Genomic DNA, 27,747 nt, shown 5'->3' on the forward strand with positions numbered 1-27,747 from the left:
AGTCCCAGGAAGGTGGCGGTCCTCGGGGACCCCCCTTTATTATTTAAAAATGCCCCTGGGACTTGGCCCGCTCCGGGGCTTCTTCAAAACCAGCGCAGGAGCCCGTGCTTTTTTTTGTTTTCCTGCAAATTCGCAACATTGTGGCAAACATTTTTTTTCAAAGTGTTTTTTTTAGCCCTGGCAGGGTCCCTCTGGGACCCCAGCACCAGAGCTAAGGGCTCAGGGTGTCCCTACCCTGGCCCCTTTTCTTTTATTTCACTTTTTTTTGGGACTCGGCTGAAGCCCAAGATGGCTGCCAAAACTTCCTGGTTTGAAATGTTTCCAGCCAATAAGAGCTCAGCAGCTCCATGCACGAGCTCTTAATGTTTGCGAACTCGTTGGGGAGGATCCGCAGCCCAAGATATATAATTGTTTTCCCTTTAATATCTCAAAAACTACTGAACAGATTTACACCAAATAGTTAAAAGCATAATCTGTGTTTTGAAAGTTACATTTCAGACAAATTTGGTGTAATTCCGTCCTGCGGTTTGGGCTGTAGTCGTGTTCAAAACTCCTATGGGAATTAGCATGGGAAATGTACATTTTTTTACCCTTCCCCCTTTTTCTCGGCCCCCCCTTGACGGATCACCCCGAAACTGCCCATGCGTAACAACAATCAGCGGCACACTTTTTGGAGGAAATTTAGTGAAGATTTGTCAAATGGTTCCAAAGATATAGGCAAGTCAAAAAATGCTTTTTCTATGGAAACATGGTCCTAACTATAACTACCTAGTGTGACCGGCACTAGGTAATACATATACATGGGCTCTTTTTTTCACATGCTTGACCCCTTACCAGTGGGGTGGTACATGGCACTGGCGGCCTCCTGAGAAAAATGGGGGGCCCTAGCATGTGTATTTTTACAAATTAAACACAGTGAATGGTCGAGGTGAATTCCCTTACCTTAAACTGCATCATGTATCCTGGCTGGATAATCAGCTCCCGTGATGACAGGATGTTGTGTGTCTTGTCCTTTCTCTTGTTCGGCCAGTAGAGGTGGAAAGAGGGATTGCCGCAGAAACCTGCAGTTCGTACTGCATTTGGGTAAAAAGTCCAGTTTTCTTCATGGGAGGTTCCTTCTGTGACACAATAGCAATTGTGTTTAAAAGTTTGAAACATTCTCAATTATTGGCATATACTGAGTGGCATAAATGCAACTACAGAAATTACAAATTATTAAGGAATAATACAACATCTTTGCCAAAGGAGTAACAGGTCTCAGCTAAACGTACAATCAGTTATATTTTCTGACATCAAATAGGGGCAATGGTGGTGGGTTCAGAACTTGGACAAGGTAACTGGAGAAAAGGTAGCTCCTCATTCTGTGTCCCTTCTCTGTTGCAGGCCCACAAACTGTTCTGGTAAATAATTTTGTTGGACTGTTACCTTTTTATAGCAAGGTAGTTTGTGTAGGATTCTGAGTTTTCAAGGTCGGAATGAGGGATAACCATCGGTTGGTTCACTCTTTTTGAAATATTTTCCCCAAGCAAATTCTTTAAAAAAATACCTGGTGCAAGTGACGTGGTGAAAAACCCCAGATGATTGGTCTCAACTTGGAATGTAAAACTGGTCACATCACTATTTCAGTTTTATTTTTACATCAGGTCTCAGAACTTACCATGTGATCTATGTATGTTAATGTAACTTGTTTGGAAATCATGGTATGAATTCAGGCCTCAAGTTGAACACAACAGGGTTTCCAACAATGGCCATTTGGTCCAGACTCTTGGCCTCATTATGGGTGTGGCGGCCCCCCTATTACAATGTTTCTGCCGGTCTGACCATTGGAAATATTGAAATAGAGCGTTCCCACCGGTCAGACCGGTAGAAACAGAGGTGTGAGATAGCACTCGGCTCCATCTAGACTGCCCAGTGCACTTGTTCTCTGCCAGCCTTTTTATTGTGGGGAAACCACCATGAAAAGGCTTGTGGAGAATAAGGTTGTAATAAGCCAGGCAGCGCTGAGTTAAGCGCCGCCCTGGCTGACTACAACCAAGACCGCCGTCAGCCTGTCGGTAACAATGTTCCCTGTGGGGACAGCGATCCCCTTGCGGGTCTGCCCGTCAGTGTCGTAATTGGGTGGCCGGACTGTGGCGGTCTGACCATTAACGCGAGTGTAGTGGTCCTCGGACCGCCACACTTGTAATGAGGCCCTGTAGCTAAAGGATACTCATAACATAAACTTTACATTCCCCCAGCAATAATACTACGGGCCTGATTGAGGGAGGGGATTACTCCATCCCAAACGTGACGGATATCCCATCCGCTGTATTACAAGTTCCATAGGATATAATGGTGGACGGGATATCTGTTACATTGGGGCCAGAGTAATCCCCTCCGCCAAGGTTGTAATCAGGCCCTATGTGCTTGATTTTGATCTTGGCAGATGGACTACTCCGTCACAAATGTGACGGATATCCAATCTGCCTTATTACCATCTCCATAGGATATATTGGGATTGTAATATGGCTGACAGGATATCTGTCTTGTCTGTGACAGAGTATTCCCCTCCGCAAAGATCTAAATCAGGCCCTATGTTTTGAATGCCTAAACCAGTTCTTGTGGTGGGCTGAATTTCTTTGACAAGCTTGCACTAAAAAGCGCACTTCCTAATCAATGTAGCGGTGTATTTAAGTAGCACAAGTGTTTGCTGTGTCCTGGAACATGTTCTTTTGGCAATTATAAGATTTTTCTTCATACAGATTAAGTTGCTCCCTTTGTTCCCTATTTGCAGCATTGACATTGTAGGCTCCTGCTTAAGAAGAAGTCAAAAGAGGCCAAAGGTACCTGGGAAAGTAGTTTCTGATTACCAAAGTGAGAAAGAGCACAGGAAATTCCTCAAAGAAACTAAATGAATCTGTTTTGTGGAGTTCAACTGTGGCCACTTTGCATCAAACCTAACAGTAGTTATTTAGAATCTCTTCCTGGCCCTCTCCACCACCTTGTACCAGGAGGTAATGCACAGTTAAAACAAAAATCCAACAGATCACCCACTCTAAATATGGTGGGCAGTTGGATGGGTTTTTCTTATGGCTAGTACTCCATCAGGCTCTCACAGGAGTATGTTGATGATAGAGCCAAAGTAGACCTCATCATTAACAAATTGTCAGTTCACCCACCTCTAAATTGGGTAGGTGGACTGTGAGTTTGGGGAGAGGGTACTCCGCTGCTGCTGCAACAAATAATCTCTCCATCAAATTCTAACTCACCCTATTAGTCTAGTCCTGTATGGATACACACACAAAAACTGCCAATCCTAGATACAAACATTACTGAAGAGTGATGCTGCAGCCCCAAACTACATTCAAACCGTGTGTTTGTTGTGTTAAAGTGTAGGGTCTGCCAGCTGGGTACATTGTGCATAACTGCCACCTGAAGGTCTTCAAACTTTTTAATGCCATGCCCCCCCCAGTTGAAAAATAAAAATCTTTGGGCCCCCCCTCAGAATTTTTCACAATTATTTTAGAAAGATGGCAATGTTTAAATATGTCCAAACCTATTTAAACATTGCAGTAAAGTACTGTTACCTTTTAAACCTGCAATAACATGCTTCTGCTTAAAACAAAGGCATGTTATCTGTATAATATTTCTTTTGGCCAGCGTTTGGTGCCCCCCCTGGGATCACTTGAGGCCCCCCCAATAGGGACATCTCAGCTTTAATCTTTTAGATGTGATATGGAACACAAAACAAACATGAAGCGCCCGACTGACAAAGCCATTTATCACCAAGACACGATGTTTGGGGGCATTAATGACTGCTAGCCACAAAAGGGCATCTGGTTGAGCTCCTTCTGTGCAATAATCTGCCAAGAGTGTGCATATAATTACACTGCAGCACACCCCACATAATGGGCCAAGAGTGGAAGCATGTCAACTGTGCTAGGTATAGGGGAAACGTCAGATCATAAAAATGTAACTTAACATGTCCAGTGGTAAACCTAGAAACCAGTGCCTGGCACAGCTTTTGAGGCATTCTCCTAGAAATGTTTGTAAATTGCAAATTACACCTAAATTTCTGCACAAACTTAGTCCCCATAAGATTAATATTAAAAACAAAGATACATATATATATATGTATATATATATGGAAAATGTCACTTACCCAGTGTACATCTGTTCGTGGCATTAGTCGCTGCAGATTCACATGCTGTGCACATCCCGCCATCTGGTGTTGGGCTCGGAGTGTTACAAGTTGTTTTTCTTCGAAGAAGTCTTTTCGAGTCACGAGACCGAGGGACTCCTCCCATTTCGGCTCCATTGCGCATGGGCGTCGACTCCATCTTAGATTGTTTTCCCCGCAGAGGGTGAGGTAGGAGTTGTGTATGCTAGTAATAGTGCCCATGCAATGGAGTAATGTACATAATGTAGTTTAAAGTAATATATTTACAAATATACAGATGTTCAAGATCAACTTCTAAATGGCTACAGGCTCCCGGGGAGGCGGGTGGGCGCATGTGAATCTGCAGCAACTAATGCCACGAACAGATGTACACTGGGTAAGTGACATTTTCCGTTCGATGGCATATGTAGCTGCAGATACACATGCTGTGCATAGACTAGTAAGCAGTTATCTCCCCAAAAGCGGTGGTTCAGCCTGTAGGAGTTGAAGTTGTTTGAAAGGATGTTCGTAGTACTGCTTGGCCTACTGTGGCTTGTTGTGCCGTTAGCACATCTCCACAGTAGTGTTTGGTAAATGTATGAGGCGTAGACCATGTAGCTGCCTTACATATTTCGGTCATTGGAATATTTCCTAGAAAGGCCATGGTAGCACCTTTCTTTCTAGTTGAGTGTGCCTTTGGTGTAATAGGCAGTTCTCTTTTTGCTTTAAGATAACAGGTTTGAATGCACTTAACTATCCATCTAGCAATGCCTTGTTTAGAAATTGGATTTTCTGTATGAGGTTTTTGGAAAGCAATAAATAATTGTTTTGTTTTTCGAATTAGTTTTGTTCTGTCAATGTAGTACATTAACGCTCTTTTGATGTCTAATGTATGTAGTGCTCTTTCAGCTACAGAGTCTGGCTGTGGGAAGAACACTGGTAATTCTACTGTTTGATTTAAGTGGAATGGTGATATGACTTTTGGTAAAAATTTAGGATTTGTCCGTAGAACTACTTTATGCTTGTGTATTTGAATAAATGGTTCTTGTATGGTAAATGCTTGAATCTCACTTACTCTTCTTAAAGATGTGATGGCAATTAAAAATGCAACTTTCCATGTTAAGTATTGCATTTCACAAGAGTGCATGGGCTCAAAAGGTGGACCCATGAGTCGTGTTAAAACAATGTTGAGGTTCCATGAAGGAACTGGTGGTGTTCTTGGTGGTATAATTCTCTTTAGACCTTCCATAAATGCCTTTATGACTGGTATCCTAAATAGAGAAGTTGAGTGCGTAATTTGCAGGTAAGCTGAAATTGCTGTAAGATGTATCTTAATGGAAGAAAAAGCTAGCTTTGAATTTTGCAGATGTAGTAAGTATCCTACGATGTCTTTGGCAGATACGTGTAAGGGTTGAATTTGATTATTATGGCAGTAATAAAGAAATCTTTTCCACTTATTTGCATAGCAATGTCTAGTGGTAGGTTTCCTAGCTTGTTTTATGACCTCCATACATTCATGTGTAAGGTCTAAGTGTCCGAACTCTAGGACTTCAGGAGCCAGATTGCTAGATTCAGCGATGCTGGATTTGGGTGTCTGATCTGTTGTTTGTGTTGCGTTAACAGATTTGGTATGTTTGGTAGTTTGACATGAGGCACTACTGAAAGGTCTAGTAGTGTTGTGTACCAAGGTTGTCTTGCCCATGTTGGCGCTATTAGTATGAGTTTGTTTTGACTCAACTTGTTTACTAGATATGGAAGGAGTGGGAGAGGGGGAAAAGCGTAAGCAAATATCCCTGACCAACTCATCCATAACGCATTGCCTTGAGACTGATCTTGTGGGTACCTGGATGCGAAGTTTTGGCATTTTGCGTTTTCTTTTGTTGCAAATAGATCTATTTGTGGTGTTCCCCAACTCTGGAAGTAAGTATTCAGTATTTGGGGGTGAATCTCCCATTCGTGGATCTGCTGGTGATCCCGAGAGAGATTGTCTGCTAACTGATTCTGAATTCCTGGAATAAATTGTGCTATTAGGCGAATGTGGTTGTGAATCGCCCAATGCCATATTCTTTGTGCCAGGAGACACAACTGTGTTGAGTGTGTCCCTCCCTGTTTGTTTAGGTAATACATTGTTGTCATGTTGTCTGTTTTGACAAGAATGTGTTTGTGGCTTATTATGGGTTGAAATGCTTTCAGCGCTAGAAATACTGCCAATAGTTCTAAGTGATTTATGTGAAACTGTTTTTGGTGAGTGTCCCATTGTCCTTGGATGCTGTATTGATTGAGGTGTGCTCCCCACCCTATCATGGAGGCATCTGTCGTTATTACATATTGTGGCACTGGGTCTTGGAAAGGCCGCCCTTTGTTTAAATTTATACTGTTCCACCATTGAAGCGAGGTGTATGTTTGGCGGTCTACCAACACCAGATCTAGAAGTTGACCCTGTGCCTGTGACCACTGTGATGCTAGGCACTGTTTGGGACAATGGCTATGCATGAGGACATCATGCCTAGGAGTTTCATCACCATTTTGACTTGTATTTTTTGTTTTGGATACATGGCTGGTATTACATTGTGAAATGCCTGAACCCTTTGTGGACTTGGAGTGGCAATCCCTTTTGCTGTGTTGATTGTCGCCCCTAAGCATTGCTGTGTTTGACACGGTATAAGGTGTGACTTTGTGTAGTTGACTGAGAAACCTAGTTTGTGGAGGGTTTCTATGACATACTTTGTGTGTTGTGAACACTTTTCTAGCGTGTTGGTTTTGATTAACCAATCGTCTAGGTACGGGAACACATGTATTTGCTGCCTTCTGATATGTGCAGCTACGACTGCCAGGCACTTTGTAAAAACTCTTGGCGCAGTTGTTATTCCGAATGGCAACACCTTGAATTGGTAATGTATCCCTTGGAATACAAACCTTAAGTACCGTCTGTGTGAAGGATGTATCGGTATATGGAAATATGCATCCTTCAGGTCTAGTGTTGTCATGTAGTCTTGTTGTTTGAGTAGTGGGATTACGTCTTGTAATGTCACCATGTGAAAGTGGTCTGATTTGATGTAGGTATTTAATGTTCTGAGATCTAATATAGGTCTCAGACACTTGTCTTTTTTGGGTAGGAGAAAGTACAGAGAGTAAACCCCTGTTCCTTTCTGGTGTTTTGGTACTAATTCTATTGCTTCTTTTAGTAGCAATGCCTGAACCTCTAGTCCTAGAAGATCTATATGTTGTTTTGACATATTGTGTGTTTTCGGTGGGACGTTTGGAGGGAATTTGAGAAATTCTATGCAATAACCATGCTGGATAATTGCTAGGACCCAAGTGTCTGTTGGTATTTCCTCCCAATGTTTGTAAAATTTGGTTAGTCTCCCCCCCACAGATGTTATGTGTTGGGGATGTGTGACTTGGAAGTCACTGCTTGTTTTGAGGAGTCTTGGGACTTTGGAACTTTCCTCTATTCTTTTGGAATTGTCCCCCTCTGTATTGTCCCCGAAAACTTCCCCGCTAATACTGGCTCTGGTAAGTGGGTCTTGTTTGTGAGGTTGTGGGTTCTGTGCTTTGTCCTCGAAACCCCCCTCTAAACTGTGTTTTCCGAAATGTGCCTCTGCCCTATGGGGAGTAGAGTGCGCCCATGGCTTTGGCCGTGTCAGTGTCTTTTTTAAGTTTTTCGATCGCAGTGTCCACCTCCGGCCCAAACAACTGCTGTCCGTTGAATGGCATATTCAGCACAGCTTGCTGTATTTCTGGTTTAAATCCTGATGTACGCAGCCATGCATGTCTCCTTATTGTTACTGCTGTGTTGACAGTTCTAGCAGCTGTGTCTGCAGCATCCATTGCTGACCGTATCTGATTGTTGGAGATACTCTGTCCTTCTTCTACTACCTGCTGCGCTCTCTTTTGGAACTCCTTGGGCAAATGTTCTATAAAGTGTTGCATTTCGTCCCAATCGGCCCTATCGTATCTGGCCAACAAAGCCTGTGAATTGGCAATACCCCACTGGTTTGCTGCCTGTGCCGCCACCCTTTTGCCTGCTGCGTCGAATTTTCTACTTTCTTTATCTGGAGGTGGTGCATCTCCTGAAGTATGTGAGTTCGCTCTTTTGCGCGCCGCCCCTACTACAACTGAGTCCGGTGTTAGCTGTTGTGTGACGTACACGGGGTCTGTTGGTGGCGGTTTATATTTTTTCTCCACTCTTGGAGTAATGGCCCTTCCTTTTACAGGCTCTTCAAACACTTGTTTGGAGTGTTTTAGCATTCCGGGTAGCATAGGAATACTTTGATACTGGCTGTGTGTGGACGACAGTGTGTTAAAAAGAAAGTCGTCTTCAATGGGCTCCGCATGCATGCTGACATTATGAAATGCCGCTGCTCTCGACACCACCTGTGCGTAGGCTGTACTATCCTCTGGTGGCGACGGTCTAGCTGGATAACATTCAGGACTATTATCTGACACTGGTGCGTCATAAAGGACCCATGCGTCAGGGTCATCTTGACTCATTCCTGTATTAGTTGGGGATTGCATCATTGGTGGAGTGGCTACCGGTGATGGTTGCGGAGACCATTGTGGAGATGGTGGCGGGGTTACTTGTTTAGCCAGCTTTGCCTGTGACTGACTCTCTTTTTCCTGAAAGGCAAGTTTGCGTTTCATTTTAATCGGAGGGAGAGTACTGATCTTCCCTGTTTCTTTTTGGATATGGAGCCTTCTTTGTGTATAGTCTGGCTCTATTGTTTCCAGTTCTTGTCCAAATCTATGTGTCTTCATTTGTGTGGACAGTCCTTGTTCCTCAGTGTAGGAACTTGTTTTCCGTTTCGAGGCCGGATGTTTCGGTATCGAAACCTTTTCGGCTGCTTTTTTCGGTTCCGACGAAACCTTCTTTACTTTCAGCGTCGTGGTCTCTCGGTGCCGATCCATTTCGGTGCTGCTATCTCGGTGCCGAACCTGCTCGGAGCCACTATCTCGAGCCCGAGATTGCTGTGTGGCGGTATCTCGACCGGAGTCGGATGACTTCGCCCCCAGCGTGCCCTTTTTCGGTGCCGATGATCGGTCATCTATTTTTCGGGTTAAGCCATGGCCTGTTGGCGGTGGCGTCCCCTGGGCTTTAGTGTTTTTTTCGTGAGTTTTGTGTTTCGACGTCTTACTCACGGTTTTCGGCGTTTCTTCTGGATCGATCTCATCCAAGTCCGATTCCTGGATGAAGAATGTTTCTTCCTCCTCTTCGAAACGCTCTTGTCCTGTCGGCGCCAACGCCATTTGCAGTCTCCTTGCTCTTCGGTCTCTTAGTGTCTTCCTGGACCGAAACGCTCGACAGGCTTCACAAGTATCTTCCTTGTGTTCCGGCGACAAACACAAGTTACAGACCAGATGCTGATCTGTATATGGATACTTGTTATGGCATTTTGGGCAGAAGCGGAATGGGGTCCGTTCCATCAGCCTTGAGGAGACACGTGGCCGGGCCGACCAGGCCCCGACGGGGGATCGAAAAAACCACGAAGGGCCACCGGATCGCTTCAAAAGTCGGTGTCGATCTGTTGTAACTAACCCGATACCGAACGCAAACAATACCGTCGATTTTTCCGAGATTCTAACTAACTTTCCGACCCGAAACACGGAGCGAAAAGGAACACGTCCGAACCTGATGGCGGAAAAAAAACAATCTAAGATGGAGTCGACGCCCATGCGCAATGGAGCCGAAATGGGAGGAATCCCTCAGTCTCGTGACTCGAAAAGACTTCTGCGAAGAAAAACAACTTGTAACACTCCGAGCCCAACACCAGATGGCGGGATGTGCACAGCATGTGTATCTGCAGCTACACATGCCATCGAACATATATATATATATATATATATATATATATATATATATATATATATCCTGTAGTGTGAGCCTTGTTTTGTTGCTGCTGACGTGACAAACCATTTCAGGATTTACAGTGGGTTGCTGCACCCATGGCTCTGCATAAAGCATGACTGATGAAAGAGACTGGCTTTGCAGAAGTGAGCTGGAATATACATATATATATATTTTTTAGTCTGAAACACAAATGAGAAATGGGTGCGGTTGTCATAAGAGGTATCAGTTGCCTTGAGCCTATACCATACAGTAAAACAAATCAGGTTTAAATAAAAAGACTTTCACGTATGTTTCTTACCATCATCAAAAGTATCTACCAGTTGACTGGGGTTGATCTCTGCGCCCCCGATCAATATGTCATCAAGAGCCCACTGTGCCCGCTCGGGGCCTGAAACCACCAGCCCATTTGTCACCACAAATGGCTGCCACCAGCGCAGGCGGGTTGTGTTGGTCTGAGCGCGTTCCGGGAGGATGATGTAATCGTGCCTGACGGTGATGTACTTCTGGTAGTCCAGCTCATGTATCAAAGTCCACATCACACCTGCAAGGACCCACGCCGCCCACAAAGAAAAGGTTGGGGAATCAATACTTTTAGGAGCACCTTTAAACAGTAAAACAGTGAGAAACTTTAGATTACATTAACATATACAAAGTGGAGCTCAAAGGAAGCCTGTAGCAGTGTGAATACCGATCAAGCAAAAGCTATTTTGAAGATAACTCTGAAAAAACATAAAGATAAGTACTTATACCAGCACAGTGACGAGAAGAGATTAACAACTTTTTTAAATGTAATCTTTGTTTTGTAGTTTTTGTTTGTAAAAATTGTCCTGAACTTGCCTCCATCAACTGAATAATCTAGTAGGACTCCCTCTTTCCGGCACCGCGGTCTGTGACAAGACGTTATGTTGCTTTCGCTTCCAATTCTTGCCCAGTACTGCACAAACCTGAAATGAAAAAGGAATGTAATTATACCTACAAGATTCAGGTAACCCCAATAACTTTAGGACTGTCCCCCATAATAAACACACTAATGAACAAGTTACCTACCTTCGGTAACAAATTATCTGGTAGAGACATATTCTAGTTGGATATTCCTTACCTTAGAATTTCCCCTAGGTGTCAGTCTGAATCTGGAGATTTTTCTTCAAGCAGTAGCCCTGTGGGCCGTCAGGTGGCGTCGGTTCTAGGCATCGTAGTTGCCAGCTATGACATTGCGGGCCGTATATAGGTGCAACTCTGGTGGTCAGTTTCTTTTCACGACTCTCCATGTGAGAAGCGTGGAGCCATGAAGAACACTGACCCTGATGCTCCAGAACTAGGGCCCTGAAAGGGAAGTCCCTGTCCCTAGAAATCAGTTCACAGAGCAGGGAGTATGGGTGGGTCTGTAAGGAATCTGAAACTAGAAAATGTCTCTACCAGATAATTCGATACTGAAGTAAGTAACTTGTTCATCTGATAGATACTTCTAGTTTCAGATTCCTTACCTTAGAATAGATACCCAAGTAATACCATCCCCAGAGGTGGGTCTGTGAACCAAGATCATATTAGGAAGTCCTGCAGGACCGAACAAGCAAAATACCCATCCCTTCGGACTGGACTGTCCAGGCAGTAGGGTTTGGTAAATGTGTGCAAGGATGCCCACATGACTGCTTGAGAAATGTCCAGGACTGCAAGTCCTCGTGCTAATGCAATGGTGGTAGCTGTTGCTCTGGTAGAGTGAGCGTGCAAACCCTCTGGGGGTTGGTTTTTAGCCAATGCATAGCACATTTTAATGCAGAGAACGACCCATCTAGAGATGGTTCTCTTCTGCACTGCCCAACCTTTCTTCACACCCACATACCCTAGAAAGAGTTGATCATCCACCCACAGCTCTTTGGTATGTTCAAGATATAACACCTATGCTCTTTTTGGGTCCAGGTGGTGGAGTTTCTCCTTTTCCTTACAAGGATGTGGGGGCACATAAAAAGTAGGCAAGGTGATGGATTGGCCTACATGAAAGAGCGTGACCTCTTTAAGTAGAAAGAAAGCCCTGGTACAAAGCACCACTTTGTCAGGATGGATGGAGATGAAAGGTGTCTTCAAGGAAAGAGCCTGCAGCTCACTCACTCTGCGGGCAGAGGTGATGGCTACAAGGAAGGCTGTCTTCAGACTAAGAAGCCGAAGTAGGCAATTGTGAAGTGACTCAAAAGGAGCACACATCAGAAAAGGAAGAACTAAGGGCCAGATGTAGCAAAATAGCGATGCGAGCCATTACCAACTCGCAAAATTTGCTACCTGATTTTGCGACCCGCAAATAGGAAGTCGCAATTTGCGAGTTGCAAACCATATGAAAAAGCCACTCGCAAATTACAACTAGTCGCAAAAAGTCCATTTTGCACACCCAAATTACCACTAAGTCAGAGCAGGTGGTAACCAGAACCAAAGTATAAAAGGAGACCCAGAAGGCATCAGGGTTACTCAAAATGGCTGAAATATATGTGATAGCAAGGAGGAGGAGAGTCCACGCCGCCCAGCAGAGGAGGAGGAGGAGCCAGAGATAGGAGAGGATATACAGAATCAGGCAGACACTTTTCCAACAAACTGAGGAGGAGATATATGACAAATACAGACTCACAGTGCTGCGATATTAGAATTAATAGATCTACTCAATCCGTAGCTTCAACGCCAGACTGTGCGCGGCAGCGCCATCCCCACACATGTGCAAGTGCTATGCTCACTGCACCTCTTGGCCTCGGGTAGCTATCAGGGGGTGATTGCAGTGGCAGGTGGGGTATCCCAAAGTGCACTCTCACGGTTCTTCAGATGTTTTCCTAGATGCCATACTCACACACACATGTCCAGATACATATACCTACCCAGGAATGAGGCAGAAATTAACAGCACCAAGTTGGAATTCTACAGAATTGCCAACTTCCCTCATGTAATAGGGTGTGTGGATGGGACAGATATACAAATTTGCCCTCCTGCAAATCTGGAATATCTGTTCCGCAATAGGAAATGTACCCACTCACTGAACATCCAGGTGGTATGTGACGCCCATTATGTCATCACTGACATGGTAGCCAAATTTCCAGGGAGTACACATGACTCTTACATTTTCAGGCACAGTGGGATACACCAACGCCTAGAACGTGGGGAGTTTGGAGACGGATATCTATTAGGTATTGCTGAATACACCCTGACGCCATACACACAGGTCACTGTAGAAACCATCCTTGCCCTGCTAACATTGCTTATTTTTGCCAAACAGGTGACAGTGCATATGCGCTACGACCATGGATACTAACCCCGTACCTAACACCCAGCAATGAGAATGAGAGGCGATATAACATCGTGCACATCGGCGAACCAGAAATGTCATAGAGAGGACCTTTGGACTGTTAAAGGCAAGATTACGATGCCTCCACAGAAGTGGAGGTGCGTTCCAGTATGCCCCAATAACAGCATTCAAGATAGTTGGCCCATGCGCAATACTGCACAACATTGCCACCAGACGTGGGCTACATCTCACCCCTGCAGACCCAGATTCGGAGGATGAGGAGCAAGAGCTACCACATCGCCAGCCTGGAGATACAAGCATTGCAAATCAAGGCAGACAGAGACAGGACCACATTGCAACCCAATACTTTGGAAGGTACGTGGCAACAGACACCACACTGACCAATGTCACACACAAAGAGCCCAGTTGTGTAGTGGAACAAACAAAACCTTTTAATTAGTGAACCTAATGACAAAAGAACATAACTGTCTGTAAGGGGCTGCACATGTACACCCTTAATGAGGACACATTAACTGCATGTGCCTCATGAGTCCTGCAGTGTTTGTGCCTACATCCTCCTCCTGGTTTGCCCAGCATGGCTTGGCCCAGGTGGGTCAGCTGACCCCTGACATGCACTGCCACTCTGCAGTACACATGTGTCTGTGGCAGATACACTGCTGATAGTGGACCCCTCCTCACTGTCCTGAGGGGTCTCACCCGTGCCCCGCGTCACATCCCCTGCAAAGTGGCCCAGTTCCACCTGCAGACTCACGGTCCGTCTTGACAGGCCTGTGGTGTTCATGGCAAGACGGCCAATGGACGCTGCCATGCGGTCAAATCTTTGAACTAGGTGGCGCTCACAGCGCCTTGCGCTTTGTCTCTCAGCCACCAGTTCCGTCACAAATTGGCGGATTGAATGTGTAAGTTCGCAGACATTGTCATTTAGTCTTGTGAACCGTGTGTTCACATCAGCCAGGCCATGTGTGATATTGTGTTCCATTCTCTGCATTGCACCTGATATAATCCTCAATTGCCTTGTTTGCAGGCGCTGACCAGAAAGGAGGAATGCCTCAACTGCAGACATTGATGCCTCCCCTATATCCTCCTTGGCCACCGCCTGGACTTGGACTCTGCGTCTGCGACGCAGTGGTGCTGCTGGCTCTGGATGTCTCACAGTGTGGCTGGGGCAAGGTGTTGTGTCTCCTTCCTCCATGTCCTGTACTTCTTCTGGAGGGGACTGTGGTGGTGTTGTGCTGGGCCCTGTAATGGCTGCTGCAGCCTCTTGCACTGCCTGTGGCCTGCTGTCTTCACCCTGGATGGTGTGGCTGGTGGGGGTGTCTTGTGGGAGACCTGTGGGGGAACACACTGTCAGTCTATAAAATCTGTTGTTTGCCTCATAATAATCATTTGCCTATATGCTGACTACAGTACTACATTGAACATAATGCACCATTCTGGTGGTTGCTAGTCTGAAATGGAGCTAGTCTGGTTGTGCATGCTGCTCTGTACTGGGTGAGTGTGGATATAGCATTTGTAGGTGTACATGCATGTATCATGGTACTCACTTTTGGATGTCCCTTGCGCTGACGTGTCCAATGCTCCCATTCCTGACACAGCCTCAGAATCCAGTGTCTGCTCCACCAATTCCTCCATGGCTGTGGGTGGTCGGATGGTTGATGGGCCACCTCCTGTGCCCCTCATTTCCCTGAGGCGCTCTGCCACCCTCTCCTTTGTCCTGGAGCACAGGTCGTACCACCTTTTTTTAAATTTCATCAGTGCTTCTGTGGCTCACCCCAATGGCATTGATCCTCTCCTGGATTTGCTGCCAGATCCTCCTCTTCTCAGTGTCAGGGACACTCAGGGCTGCCTTGCCAAAAAGCTGGTCATGGTGCTGGCAGAATTCTTCTGTCAGCACCTCAAGTTCTTTTTCTGAAAAGTTTAGTTTCCTTTTCCTTCCTGCACTGCCTGTGTCTTCCATGGTAGCAGCTGTTCCTCCAGGTAGTTGCTCAGCAGTTTGAAAAGGGTGTGGTCCTCCCTCCTCCCAGGTGTATTTGATGTCTTCCTGGCTCTGATGTCATCAGCAAGAGCCAGGAAGTGTTTTTCCAACTGTTTTGCTGCACCTGCATGCAATTTGCGGCCCAGTCGCAATTTGCGACACCCGACTCGCAAACTGCGAGTTCGCTTTTAGCGAGGTCGCAAATAGCGACGTCGCTAAAAGCAGACTCGCAATCTGTGGTGCGACATTTGCGAGTCGCAAATTGATGCCGCTTTTTTTTCTGGGATCCCATTTCGCAAAATTTTTCCTTCCTACATCTGGCCCTAAGTTCAAATCCCATTGGGGCATTATGAACGGAGAAGGAGGAAACAGATGGGTAATGCCCTTTAAAAATCTTCCCACAATGGGAGATTTAAACAAGGATGGTTGGTCAGGCAATCTGAGGAAAGCTGAGATGGCAGACAAATAACCATTGAGGGTGCCCAGAGCAGAGTCCTACTGGGACAGAGAAAGAACAAACAAAATAACCTCAGAAAGAGGGGCAGAGAGGGGGTCAACAGACTTGTTTGTACACCATGCCACAAATTTGTTCCAAAGACAGGCGTATACTGTTTCAGTGGGAGGACGCCCGGCTGCCAAGATACCAATACAAACTTCGGGCAGAAGGTCAAAAGCTGTCAAGTGCCAGTGATCAATCTCCACACAAGGAGATGAAGACTGGACAGGTTCGGGAGGAGAGCTGTACTCTACTGTTGCAACAGCATAACCTCCCGAAGAGGCAGTCTGAGTGAAGGATTGATGGCCATGCTCCAAAGCTCCGGATACCAGACTCTTTGTGCCCAGTCCAGAGCCACAAGAATGACTTGGGCCAAGTTGTTCTTGATCTTCCTGAGAACGCTGAGCTGAAGTGATACTGGTGGAAAGGAGGCCTGAGTTCCACTCGAGATGAAAAGCATCACAGAGCAAGTGCCGCCTTGGAATTCCAGCGTGCAAAACAGCTGATATTGTGCATTCTCTGCTGAGGCGAACAGATCTAACCAAGGTTCTCCCCACTGCTGAAATAGACCTTGTGACATCTCTAATGGAGATGCCTTTTGTGATTGACCAGGCATTGATTACTGAGTTTGTCTGCTATGGCGTTCAGAGAGCCCGCTAGATGTTGAACCACCAGGGATGTGCCCTGATGTTCCAGCCATGTCCAGAGGCACAGAGCCTCCTGACATAGGGTCCACAACCCCACCCCTCCCTGCTTGTTGCAGTACCACATGGCGGTGTTTTGTCTGTGAACACCTGAACCTCTTTCACTTTAAAAGAGGGAAGGAATGCTTTCAATGGTAGCCTGCATACCCTGAGTTCAAAACAATTGATATAGAGCTCGGACACCACCGGAGACCAGACGCCTCTGACCTCCGCCTCTTCCATGTGGCCACCCCATCCCAGGAGTGAGGCAGCTGTCACCACTGTCAGATCTGGTTGGGGATGGGAGAGGAATCTGTCTCTGACCCAATCACAGTTCAAAAGCCACCACTGCAGATCTTGCGCAGTCCCCTCTGAGATCTGAACCATGTCTGAGAGATTCCCCTGATGCTGCGCCCACTAGAACTTCAGGCCACACTGCAGAGCCCGCATATGCCATCTGACATGTGTCACTAGAAGGATGCAGGAGACCCTGAGACCCTGCATCCTCAGTCATTCTCACCGAAATCCAGGATAGAGGCTGAAACATTCGTGTCATAGCCTGAACATCCTGGAATCGCCGCTCAGAAGGATAGGCCTAAAACTGCACTGTGTCCAGAAGAGCTCCGATGAAAGAGAGCATCTAAGAGGGAGTCAGGTGTGACTTTGGCACATTCATAGTGAAATCCAGTGAATGAAGGATGTCTGTCGTACTCTGAAGGTGGGAGACGACAGCCTGGGGCAAGCCTGCCTTCAACAGCCAGTTGTTGAGGTGGGGAAGACTGAAACCCCTAACCTGCACCTGCGCTGATGAGCTATGACCACTGCCATCACTTAGATGAACGCCGAGGGATGCTAGTAAGGCCAAAGGGGAGCACAGTAAATTGAAAATGCTTTTGACCTACCATTAACCAGAAGTAATATCTGTGGGCAGGCTGGACGGGAATATGGAAATTTGCTTCCTGCAAGTCCAGCTGTACCATGCAGTCTCCTGGGTCCATGTCAGAAAGGACCTGAGCCAGAATGAACATTCTGAACTTCTCCTTTTTGAGGAAGAGATTGAGAGACTGGAGATCTAGGATAGGATGGAGGCCCTTGTCCTTTTTAGCACCAGGAAAAAGTGGGAATAACAACCACAACCTACTTCTGGCACAGGGACCCCCTCTATGGCTCCCCTGGCCAAGAGAGCCATATCCTCCTTCATCCGATCATAGGATGCTGGCATGGAGGGGGGGAAACGTCCTCTACGCCAACTCTTTAATAACGAAGTCCTGGTTAACGAAAGTGGAACAACGCTTTCTTTAACCACGACTTCGTTATTTTGTGCCTTAACCACGAATGTCCTGAACAACGAACATGCGTGGTTAAGGCACAAACAAGGGAGTCGGCTGAGGAGGACGACGCGGATGACGAGGTGACGACTCAGGTAAGTGGGCGGTTTTAGGTTTTGGGGCGGGGTGGGGGGTCTGGGGGTTTTAGGTTTTGGGGCGGGGGTGGAGGGTTGGGGGGTTTTAGGTTTTTTTGTGGGGGGTCGGGGGGTTTTAGGTTTTGGGGCAGGGGTGGAGGGTCGGGGGTTTTGGGGCAGGGTTGGGGGCGGGGCGTTTTAGGTTTTGGGGCAGGGTGTGGGGTCGGCGGGTTTTAGGGCGGGGTGGGGGTCGGCGGGTTTTAGGTTTTGGGGCAGGGGTGGAGGGTCGGGGGGTTTTAGGTTTTGGGGCAGGGTTGGGGGGCGGGGTGTTTTAGGTTTTGGGGCGGGGGTGGAGGGTCAGGGGGTTTTAAGTTTTGGGGTGGGGCGTTTTAGGTTTTGGGGCAGGGTTTTAGGTTTTGGGGTGGGGTTGGGGGGGTGGGGCGTTTTAGGTTTTGGGGCGGGGTGGGTGGTCGGGGGGTTTTAGGTTTTGGGGTGGGGTTGTGGGTGTGGGCGTTTTAGGTTTTGGGGCGGGGTGGGGGTTTTAGGTTTTGGGGTGGGGTTGGGGGGTGGGGCGTTTTAGGTTTTGGGGCGGGGGTGGAGGGTCGGGGGTTTTAGGTTTTGGGGCGGGGTTGGGGCGTTTTAGGTTTTGGGGCGGGGTGGAGGGTCAGGGTTTTTAAGTTTTGGGGCGGGCGTTTTAGGTTTTGGGGCGGGGGTTTTAGGTTTTGGGGTGGGGTTGGGGGGGCGGGCGTTTTAGGTTTTGGTGCGGGGTGGGTGGTCGGGGGGTTTTAGGTTTTGGGGTGGGGTTGTGGGTGCGGGCGTTTTAGGTTTTGGGGCGGGGGTGGGGGGTTTTAGGTTTTGGGGCGGGGTTGGGGGGTGGGGCGTTTTAGGTTTTGGGGCAGGGTGGGGGGGTCGGGGTTTTAGGTTTTGGGGTGGGGCGTTTTAGGTTTTGGCACAGGGTTTTAGGTTTTGGGGTGGGGTTGGGGGGTCGGGGTGACGCATGCAGGATCAATGGGTACCTATTACTAATGCCTTTACCAGGAATGCCTTTACAACAAAATAACATTGTTAAGGCATTCGTGGTAAAGGCATTAGTGGTAACAACGAGGTCGGTGTTCCGACCTCGTTGTTCAGGCACTCGTCGTTTCGGCAGGCGGCGTTCCGACATACAACCACGGAGGGGTAGTCTCAAAGTGGAGGGAGTAGCACCTTTGGACTATTTGCAAAATATACCTGTCTGACTTAATGGTGTGCCAGCGGGGCAGGTGATGGCGAATCCTACCTCCACCCAAAGGTTGGGCAGCATGCGCGACACAGTGGCTGGTGGGGAACGGACGTGGTACCTGGTGGTGAAGCATCAGACTAGGAAGGTTTGGAGGCTGTATCTGAAGGGGCAGGGGTGGACTGGCTAGACCACTGGCTTCCTGATTTAAGCGGTTGCTGGATCCCACGTCCCGGCCATGCAGAGGCTGGGCAGCATGTGTGGCACGGTGGTTGGCAAAAAACGGACGTGGCTTGGCGCCCCTTCCATAGCCATAAAAGTGGAAAAAAGCAGACTGAGGGGGGAGCAAAGGGCAGCTGCAAGGCCTAGGAACTGGGCCATAGCCTGGGAGTCCTTAAAGCGTTCGAGCACCAAGTCTGCTTTGTCTCTGAAGAGACAGGTGCCATCAAAGGGCATGTCTATCAGAGTGGATTGACAGCCCCTGAAAAGCCAGATGTCCTCAACCAGGTGTAGTGCCTGAAGGCCACCGTTAAAGCAACTCCTCTGCCCAGAGAGTTGATCATATCCAGCCCACATCAAATTGTGAACTTAGCTTTGTCTTTCCCGTCAGCAACAGCTTGGGAGAGAATGGCACGGGTCTCCTCTTGGACCTGTTGCAGCACTTGCGCATAAAGTATGGGTCTAATGGCCCAAAAGGCCTACAGTGTTCACAGACCACAATGCCAGTCTGGAGTAACAAAACAGCTTCTTCCCAAGGCGACCCAGCCTCTTGGATTCCCTATCTGGGGGTGCAGAAGGGAACGCGCCATGGGATGTTGAGGCTAGGATAACCAAGCTCCCAGGGGTAGGGTGTTGGGTCTAGAACACCAGGTCGATAGGTGAAGGCTTATGGCAGTGGGCTATTGTCCTGTTCACAGGAGCCCCTGAGCTGGGTTTGGACCCGGTCACCAGCAGGACATCAGTGAGGGCTTTATTGAAGGGCAAAAGGCGTTCTGAAGTGGAAGACCCAGGCTGAAGCACTTCAGTCAGGAGGTTAGTCCTAACTCCCACCGAAGGCAGCTCAAATCCAAGATCACGTCCACTCTTCGCACCATCATGAAATAAGATGCCCCCTTCTCCGTAGCCACAGTAGGAGGAGAAAGCATGCCAAGGCTTCACCCAGTTCCTGAGCCCAGTCCATAGGGTCTTCAAGCTGGTACTCTAATGGGTCCAGCGACCCCTCCACACTCTCACAGAACTCTTACCCATAAGTATAAGGATCAGGATCTGACCTAGAGAGCAAAGTCCCCACAGAATTCTGAACTGGCGCTGTGCGGCACAGGTCTGGCTCTGTGTCAGTAATAAGTATTGCTGCCCAAACCGTCGTCAGAGAAGGTGCAATGATATGACTGATGCCAGTTTGGATCCAGTAGCAAATCCCTGGGTGCCCCCCGGAGCTGAGGCCAAAGCCACCATTGCAGAATCCACAGGGCCCGAGGGCACTTGGGCAGGAGGGGCCTGCCGAAAGATGAGGCACATGGCCATGTGGAGTCAAGCAGTTGGGCAGGGGTGGCTCAGGCTCCCGGAAACTCAGGGAGGCACGGAGCAGACAAAGAAGTGGGCTCCGAGGACGGAGGCCTAGAGCGACGATGCTCCTTCTCCTGAGTCGCGTCATCCGGCCGTCAGGGTGAAGTTGAAGAACGGTTGTACTTCTTTTACTTCTTTTTATGCTTACCAGAATGTTGCAATAATTTTGAATGGGACGGCGATGAATGGTGAGGGCTTCACGAGCAGTCTCAGGACCTTCCTCTCGACCGAGATCGGAAGCGATGCGGAGCTGGGCACCTGGACAAAAGTAGCTTTAAGTACCGCTCTTTCAAAGCCTTCAGGTTTGTGGCCTGGCACTCAGATCACGACCTTGGGTCATGGTCATGCTCCAAACACCACAGACACATGAGGAGCGGATCCGCCATGGTTATTATCCAGTGAAAGGAGTCGCAGGGCTTGAAGCCGGTCTTCCGCGATGACATCCTCGACACACCAAGAAGTCAAAAAGCTTCAACAAAAAGTCAGAAGTCCAGTCAAATAGTGACTGTAGGCTTAGCTCTCTGATCTGTGCATAGGCTGGTGCAGAAAGAAAATAACTGACGTCAGTGTGCCAGTGGGGTGCCCATATACGACCTACAACGGCATATCTAGCAACCACAACACCAACGTTGGATGTGTTTTTTTTTTTTTACAAGGGACAGTGGACACCTGATTCTCCTCTTCTCTGAGCCTATCCCCGGGTCCCCATTTTATTAAAAGGAGGAGAGGGCCCATTTAAGCCCCACTCCCCTAGCCTTATTAGGTCTCGGGGACCCCATCCCCTGGGGCCGTGTGTTTTTTTAAAGGGGAGGGGTGCTACGCAGCCCCCCCCAAGCCTTCATGGGACCCTATCTTGTGGGGGTCATGTCTTATTTAAAAGTGGAGAGGGCCACCAGCCCTCCTTCCTGAGCCTTATTATGCCCCAGGGACCCTATTCCCTGGGGCAAATATAATAAAAAGGGAGGGGTTGTGTAACCCCACCCATCCCAAGCCTATTTTGTCCTCTGGGGCCTCCATTATTTATAGGTGGCACCCACCAAGCACAATGTTGGGCGCCACAGAGGGAACCCCAGGGCCCACGGGCCCAGCTGACGTCCTGTATGTTACGGAAGCCAGGATTGCTGAAATCCTGAGGGAGCAGCTATTTATGCTAGTGCGGGCAGGGAAACTACTGTGTCCTAGGTTTGGGCTCTCCAGGACACAGTAAGTGAGCTGGCCCTGGGGCATGGGGTCCCGAGGCATCTAAAGGCTGAGGGAAGGGGGCCATGCAGCAACCCTCCCCATTTTTAAGTAATCTACCCTAGGATATGGGGTCTCAGGGGTCATTGAAGGCTCAGAGAGGGGGCCGCACCACCTTCTCCATATTAATACACATTTTGGCCTTGGAAGATGGGCTCCCCTGGGACTATAATGGCTCGGGAGTGGGGCTGCATGCCCTCTCCCCTTAATTAAAAAATGCGGCTCTGGGGGATGCGGTTACTGGGGCCTTTGAAGGCCCTGTTCCCCTTTTCAACCATTTCAGCTCAGAGGTATTGGCTCCCTAGGGCCTATAATGGCTTGGGTAGGAGGGCTGCATGAGTCCTCTTTTTTTTAAACATTTTTGCTGAGTGATTGGCCCTCGGGCCTATGAAGCAGTGGGCTGCCATTTTGTGTTTATTTTTTGGCTGTGATCCCACAGAAATTGCCATTTATTTTGTATTTTGGCACCAGGGGGTCACTCTGGGTCCCTCCAACAAGGCCTAGAGTAGCAGGGTATCACTACACTGCCCCCTTATGTTATTTTTTGTTTAACTACAAGACAGGAAACTAAGGGCCTGATTACGACCTTGGCGGATGCGATACTCCGTCACAAACGTGACGGATATCCCGCCTGCTGTTTTACAAGTTTTGTAAGATTTAATGGAACTTCTAATATGGCTGACGGGATATCCGTCATGTTTGTGATGGAGTATCCCATCCGCCAAGGTTGCAATCAGGCCTTACGTCCCCAAGTCCTGTAATGGCTGCCAGCAACATTATTCCCATGTTGCAGGCAGCCAATCAGAGGGCTCGCTCGTGCAGGGGTCTGATTGCAGGAGTCTGACTCCTGCTGCAGTGAGATGGCCCACGGGGAAAAAAGCTGCCTGGATCAATCAGAACGCTCTGTTTTCAAATTGGCGCTACAATGAGACTCTTGACCTCAACGGCCCATACATACAAATATTTTTAAACCTTCATTTCTCAAAACAGGATTACACCAAATCACAAAGAGCACAATTTACAGACCAAGATCTAGCTTACTGCCAAATACGGTGTAATTCTGTTCAGCGGTTTTTGCGGTAGTGCTTCTTAAAGAAGTCTATGGAAAATGCATGGGGATTTTGTGCTTTGGGGCCCCCCCTTTTTTCTCAGTCCCGCTTGACGAATCATCCCAAGATTTTCCATGCACACACAAGGAAAAAAGAGCACTTTTAAAAAACGTTTTGTGAAGAAACGGTGCCAAAGTTATTAGCCACACAAAAAAAGTATTTCCTATGTAAACGCTGACCTAACTATATCTCCCCAGTGGTGTAGTGAAGCACCACTGGTATGAAAATAAATATATATATATAAATGTAAATAAAAATAAAAAAACTACTGGCAGTCGTCAGTAGGAAGTTATAGTTAGGACCATGTTTCCATAGAAAAAGCATTTTTGACTTGCCTATATCTTTGGTACCGTTTGACAAATCTTCACAAAGTTTTCCAAAAAAGTGCCCCAGTGATCCTTGTTGCACACAGAAAGTTTTGGGGTGATCCATCAAGCGGGGGCAGAGAAAAAAGGGGGGTAGAAAAACATGTGTTTCCCATAGGAGTTTTGAACACGACTACAGCCCGAACCACTGGAAGGAATTACACCAAATTTGGAAGAAAGGTAGGTTTTGGTGCATAGATTACGCTTTTGCATATTTGGGGTAAATACCTTCAGTAGTTTTTGAGAAATTAAAGGGAAATAAATGTGTATATTTAGAATTGTGTATCCTTGGGGATGATTCCGCGACAATTGCGGTGTATTCGCTAATGTGTGTACCAACAGGAATGCTGTGATTGGCTGGCCTCAACCTGACCGTACAGTTGCGGCCACCATTTTAGCAACGGGACACGGTCCCTGGGGTGAAAAAATAAAATGAAAAGTGGCATAGAGGTTAAGGTGGAGGTACCCTGACCCCAGAGCTGTGATATAGGGGTCTGTGAGGGTGAAATTATGTCCTTAAAAATATTTTTTTCATGCCATGCAATATTCATGGATATGTCACAAAACTCAGCGTGCCCCCGTGTAATATCGCAATGAATTCACGAATATCGGCAACAACAACAAAAAACATTCACAGTCATTCATACACAAATTCATCCACTCATAGTAGCACGCTCACACCCAATCACAGACCCACTGTGAGGCACCCACTCACAGACCCACTCAGACCCTCATGCACCCAGAGACCAAATCAGACACTGATGCACCCACTCACAGACCCACTCGGACCCTCACACGCCCACTCATGGATCCACTCCAACACTCGCATCCATTCACAGACCCACCCAGAGTGTCACACATCCACTCATCACATATCCACTCACAGAACCACTCAGACCCTCGTGCACCCACTCTCACACTGAGACAGACTCTTTGACATCCAGAGAGACAGACCATTCGGCTGTGCATGGTTGGGTGTTTATGGGAGTTGGTTGCAGTGCCTGGCCACAGGCCATCCCCTGCAGCCAACCCCCAATGCACACGGCTGAAGGCCGTTTGTGGCGTGGGGTTGGGCAGTTATCAGGAGTTGGCCGCAGGGCCTGGCTGTAGGTCAGGCCCTGCAGCCAATCCCTGCTGTGCACAGCAAGGGCTGTGCGCAGCGGTAGTTGTATTAACATATAGTAACTAAAATTACTTTATATTTAAAAAAAAAAACATTCACTGAAAAAAACAAAGGTTATAGAGATGTTATTGTTTGGTTCTGAATTTACTCATACAAAACCAATTCAGAAGTTATAGTTAGTGTTATTTCAAGTAACTATAACTCACGCCATAAGGTAACTATAACTCGCAAACCATTAGCAGTCAAATTATTGAAGAAAAAACTGTGCTTGGAGGGGGAGTGAGTAACCTTTGTTTTTTTCAGTGAATATATATATATGTATATATTCCACACAAGCCTCTACATTCATATATAAACAAAGGATCCGACGTCTGCTACAGATCTCCAAATTATTTTTATTGCTCTGCTGTCAAATGCGTTTCGTTCGTGCCTGCGACCTTGGTTAGTGATCAAGGTTGCAGGTGTGACCGAAACGTGCCTGCTACCTGTTTATATATTAATACAGAGGGTGCTGACTCTGACATTTCCGACGCACACTCCGGTCAGGAGCACAGCGGCCATCAGCAACTGTGAAAAAAAAATAATAATAAAAAAAAAATATATATATATATATATATATATATATATATGATATTTTCACTAAAACACTGATAGAAGAGAACAGGTAATAATGGGGGTCGGCCAGCGAAATACTGCACTGATAAAAGAAAACATAGCAGCATAAAATGTTATTTATAAAAATACAAACTCTGTGAGATGGGAAAAGTAGAGGGTTTGAGCAGCAGGGAAGCCTTGGGCATGTAGACAGCCAAATCTAATCTTTTGGGATTAAGGGCAGTCACGGCTCGCGAGTGTTGAAGGGGGTGGGTGGCAACTGCGGGTGTGGGGGGGAGGGGAGGGGCAGGGGGGATAGTAATAAATTTAAGAATATAAATAAATAAACTTACCTTGGCATACAGTGTTGCTGGGCTGGAGTAATAAATTTAAGAATATAAATAAATAAACTTACCTTGGCATACAGTGTTGCTGGGCTGGAGAGAGCCCTGGGCGCATGTGTGTTTGGCCGGCCAGAGACGGCCGGCCAAACACACATGCACGCTGAGAGGGAGTGCTAGGGGAGTCCTGAGCACTCCCCCTCAGAGCATGTCACCCTCGTGGCCCCACCCCTTTATAAGGAAACGATAACAAACATTGTTTGTTATTGTTTCCTTATAAAGGTTTTGCAGCTGTCGCTGCTGGCAGGGGGCGACACTCCTCCGCCCTCATGAAGGAGCCGTATAGTTTGTGACCAGAAAACATAAAATGCTCCACTTCCATTATGAAATGCATTGAGCAAATGGATCTTGGGGAGGGGGAAATAAGGGAAACACACTAAGAATGTAGCATTCGCCGAAAAGATAGGTTAATCCTCAGTTGATGTAGTTGAACGATTCTTATGAAGAAGGGAAAGCCTGATGAGGCACATGCCCTGGCGCTGTATAGTCGTGTGTGAAAGTGAATTGAAGCTTAGCGGGCACACATGAATCTGAGGCAGGACGTGTGCAATGGTGGGAAAACTCGTGAAACTCTCTGGTGCTGTTGAGTTGTATGTGAACAGGAGGACCTGAGGAGCGCACTCTTGTGTTGCACGCTGGCCTAAACGTAGGAAGGGAAAGCCCTGAGTGCTCGCTCTGGGGAGAATTATTGATACATAAGAGAGGGAAAGAAAACAGTGAGAAAACAGTGAGTGCCTACACTGGTGCTGTTAGATGGTGTGAGACAGAAGGAAATTGGGAGCGCACCTTTTGGTGCACTTTGGTAGTCTGTGGTGTGGGAATGAATGCTCGAAGTGGTGCGAATTTACGTGCGATCAGAGAACAATTTTATTTATGCTTGTTTTTAGGGAAGTTCGTTTTCTAAACTAGAAAATCAATCCGCACCAGAAATCTTGACACTAATAATTGTGTTTTATTTATTATGTAGTTAATATGTCTGTGAACCTCAAACAATATACCAATTTCAGACAGATATGATCTTGCACTTCTCTTGGCCATACTGGAGATTCTTATCCAATAACTAATAGAATAAAAATAAATTCCTGGTAGATATCACATTATTAAAGGACGGTATGTAGTAGGGTTCCTCAGAACCTAACCTTTTAAACGCCTATTAGAAAACCCCCTCTTGCTTTCCCTTAGAACCATATGAGTATGTTTCACTAACTAATGGTATGACGAAACAGACATTCATGGAAGTTAAGTATTTCTATTGCACTTAACATTTCAGTGGAGACCTTCATGTGTGTAAAGTGACTTTAGGCAAGGGAGTTTGACATACTTTCCGCCTCTCAAATCCAGGTCTTGAGTGACTGTCTGCCTCACAGTGGAGCCTCCGAAATATAAAGCAGTATCTTCTGCAAGAACCCCACACTCGGTGCACATCTTCCCACCTTCCGTGGACAGCCATAGCTCTGGTTTCATTTCTTCACTGTCGAACCGCTCTTTCAGGAACGTCTACAACGATGAATAAGATTGTTAGGCAAGATGCAGTTCGGGATACATGTACACTTCATGTCAGTAGTGTTTTAAGGGTTATTGCACTTTCTCAAGATGGAGCTGGTACGCTGGTAAACAGCATCATATATAAGCAAAAGCTTAGTTCATTAGCGTCTGTTCAAGATCATTTATTTATTTATGTGAGATTTCTGACCGTGATGACTTTGCTTGTTCTTCGGAAAATGATCAAGAAGGCTTAAAAAACAATAAACCCTAGACTCTAACCAAATCTGGATTTCTTAGAACAGACATAAAGGTCACAGAGGCTCACCAATGGTCGTGGGGCAGCAAAAGGCTTCTCTTCAAACAGAAGGCGAGTTAGGGAACAATCCATGCAATCTTAAAACTGCACGGTAATCGCTTGAAGGAAAAGCAGACTTCACAATCAGAAACTGTAGGATGTGATTAATGCAAGTACTTTAAATCACAACCGCGATAAAGAATTGCGTAAAAGAACGATGTAAAACGGACTAAGTGGCATAGTAGCACTTTTTAAGAATGGAAAAGTAGGCTGAGATGAACTCACGGGATGTCCATTGGGCTAGGAACACATATGTGGAACAGGATCATCAAGGAAATAGACTAACAGATTTTGATGCAGGGCCAAAGGCTAAGTACTCTGGCTCAAGAACTGCTAGAAGAACTCTGAATCTGGATAGCGGAGTAAAGTTACTTCAGCTGCTTAAGATTTGGAGGGACATTTTGGAGCAATTTTTGCCTTGAAAAAATTAGTGGCTCTATCTCCCAATTGCGTATGTGTTGTGTACTGA

General features: G+C 46.9%; 1 protein-coding gene across 1 annotated transcript in view; it reads right to left on the bottom strand.

The window, feature by feature from the left end:
• The window catches only part of RELN (reelin), a 1,304,886-nt gene that overhangs the window by 58,320 nt on the left and 1,218,819 nt on the right, over positions 1-27,747 (bottom strand). The window contains exons 54-57 of the mRNA XM_069229640.1: positions 26,760-26,935; positions 10,824-10,930; positions 10,285-10,527; positions 943-1,118 (exon numbers count right to left, since the gene is read on the bottom strand). Of these exons, the coding sequence (XP_069085741.1) occupies positions 943-1,118; positions 10,285-10,527; positions 10,824-10,930; positions 26,760-26,935 (702 nt within the window). The remainder of the gene's footprint in view (positions 1-942; positions 1,119-10,284; positions 10,528-10,823; positions 10,931-26,759; positions 26,936-27,747) is intronic.

The sequence above is a fragment of the Pleurodeles waltl genome, chromosome 4_1, assembly GCF_031143425.1.
Source record: "Pleurodeles waltl isolate 20211129_DDA chromosome 4_1, aPleWal1.hap1.20221129, whole genome shotgun sequence".
Lineage (NCBI taxonomy): Eukaryota > Metazoa > Chordata > Amphibia > Caudata > Salamandridae > Pleurodeles > Pleurodeles waltl.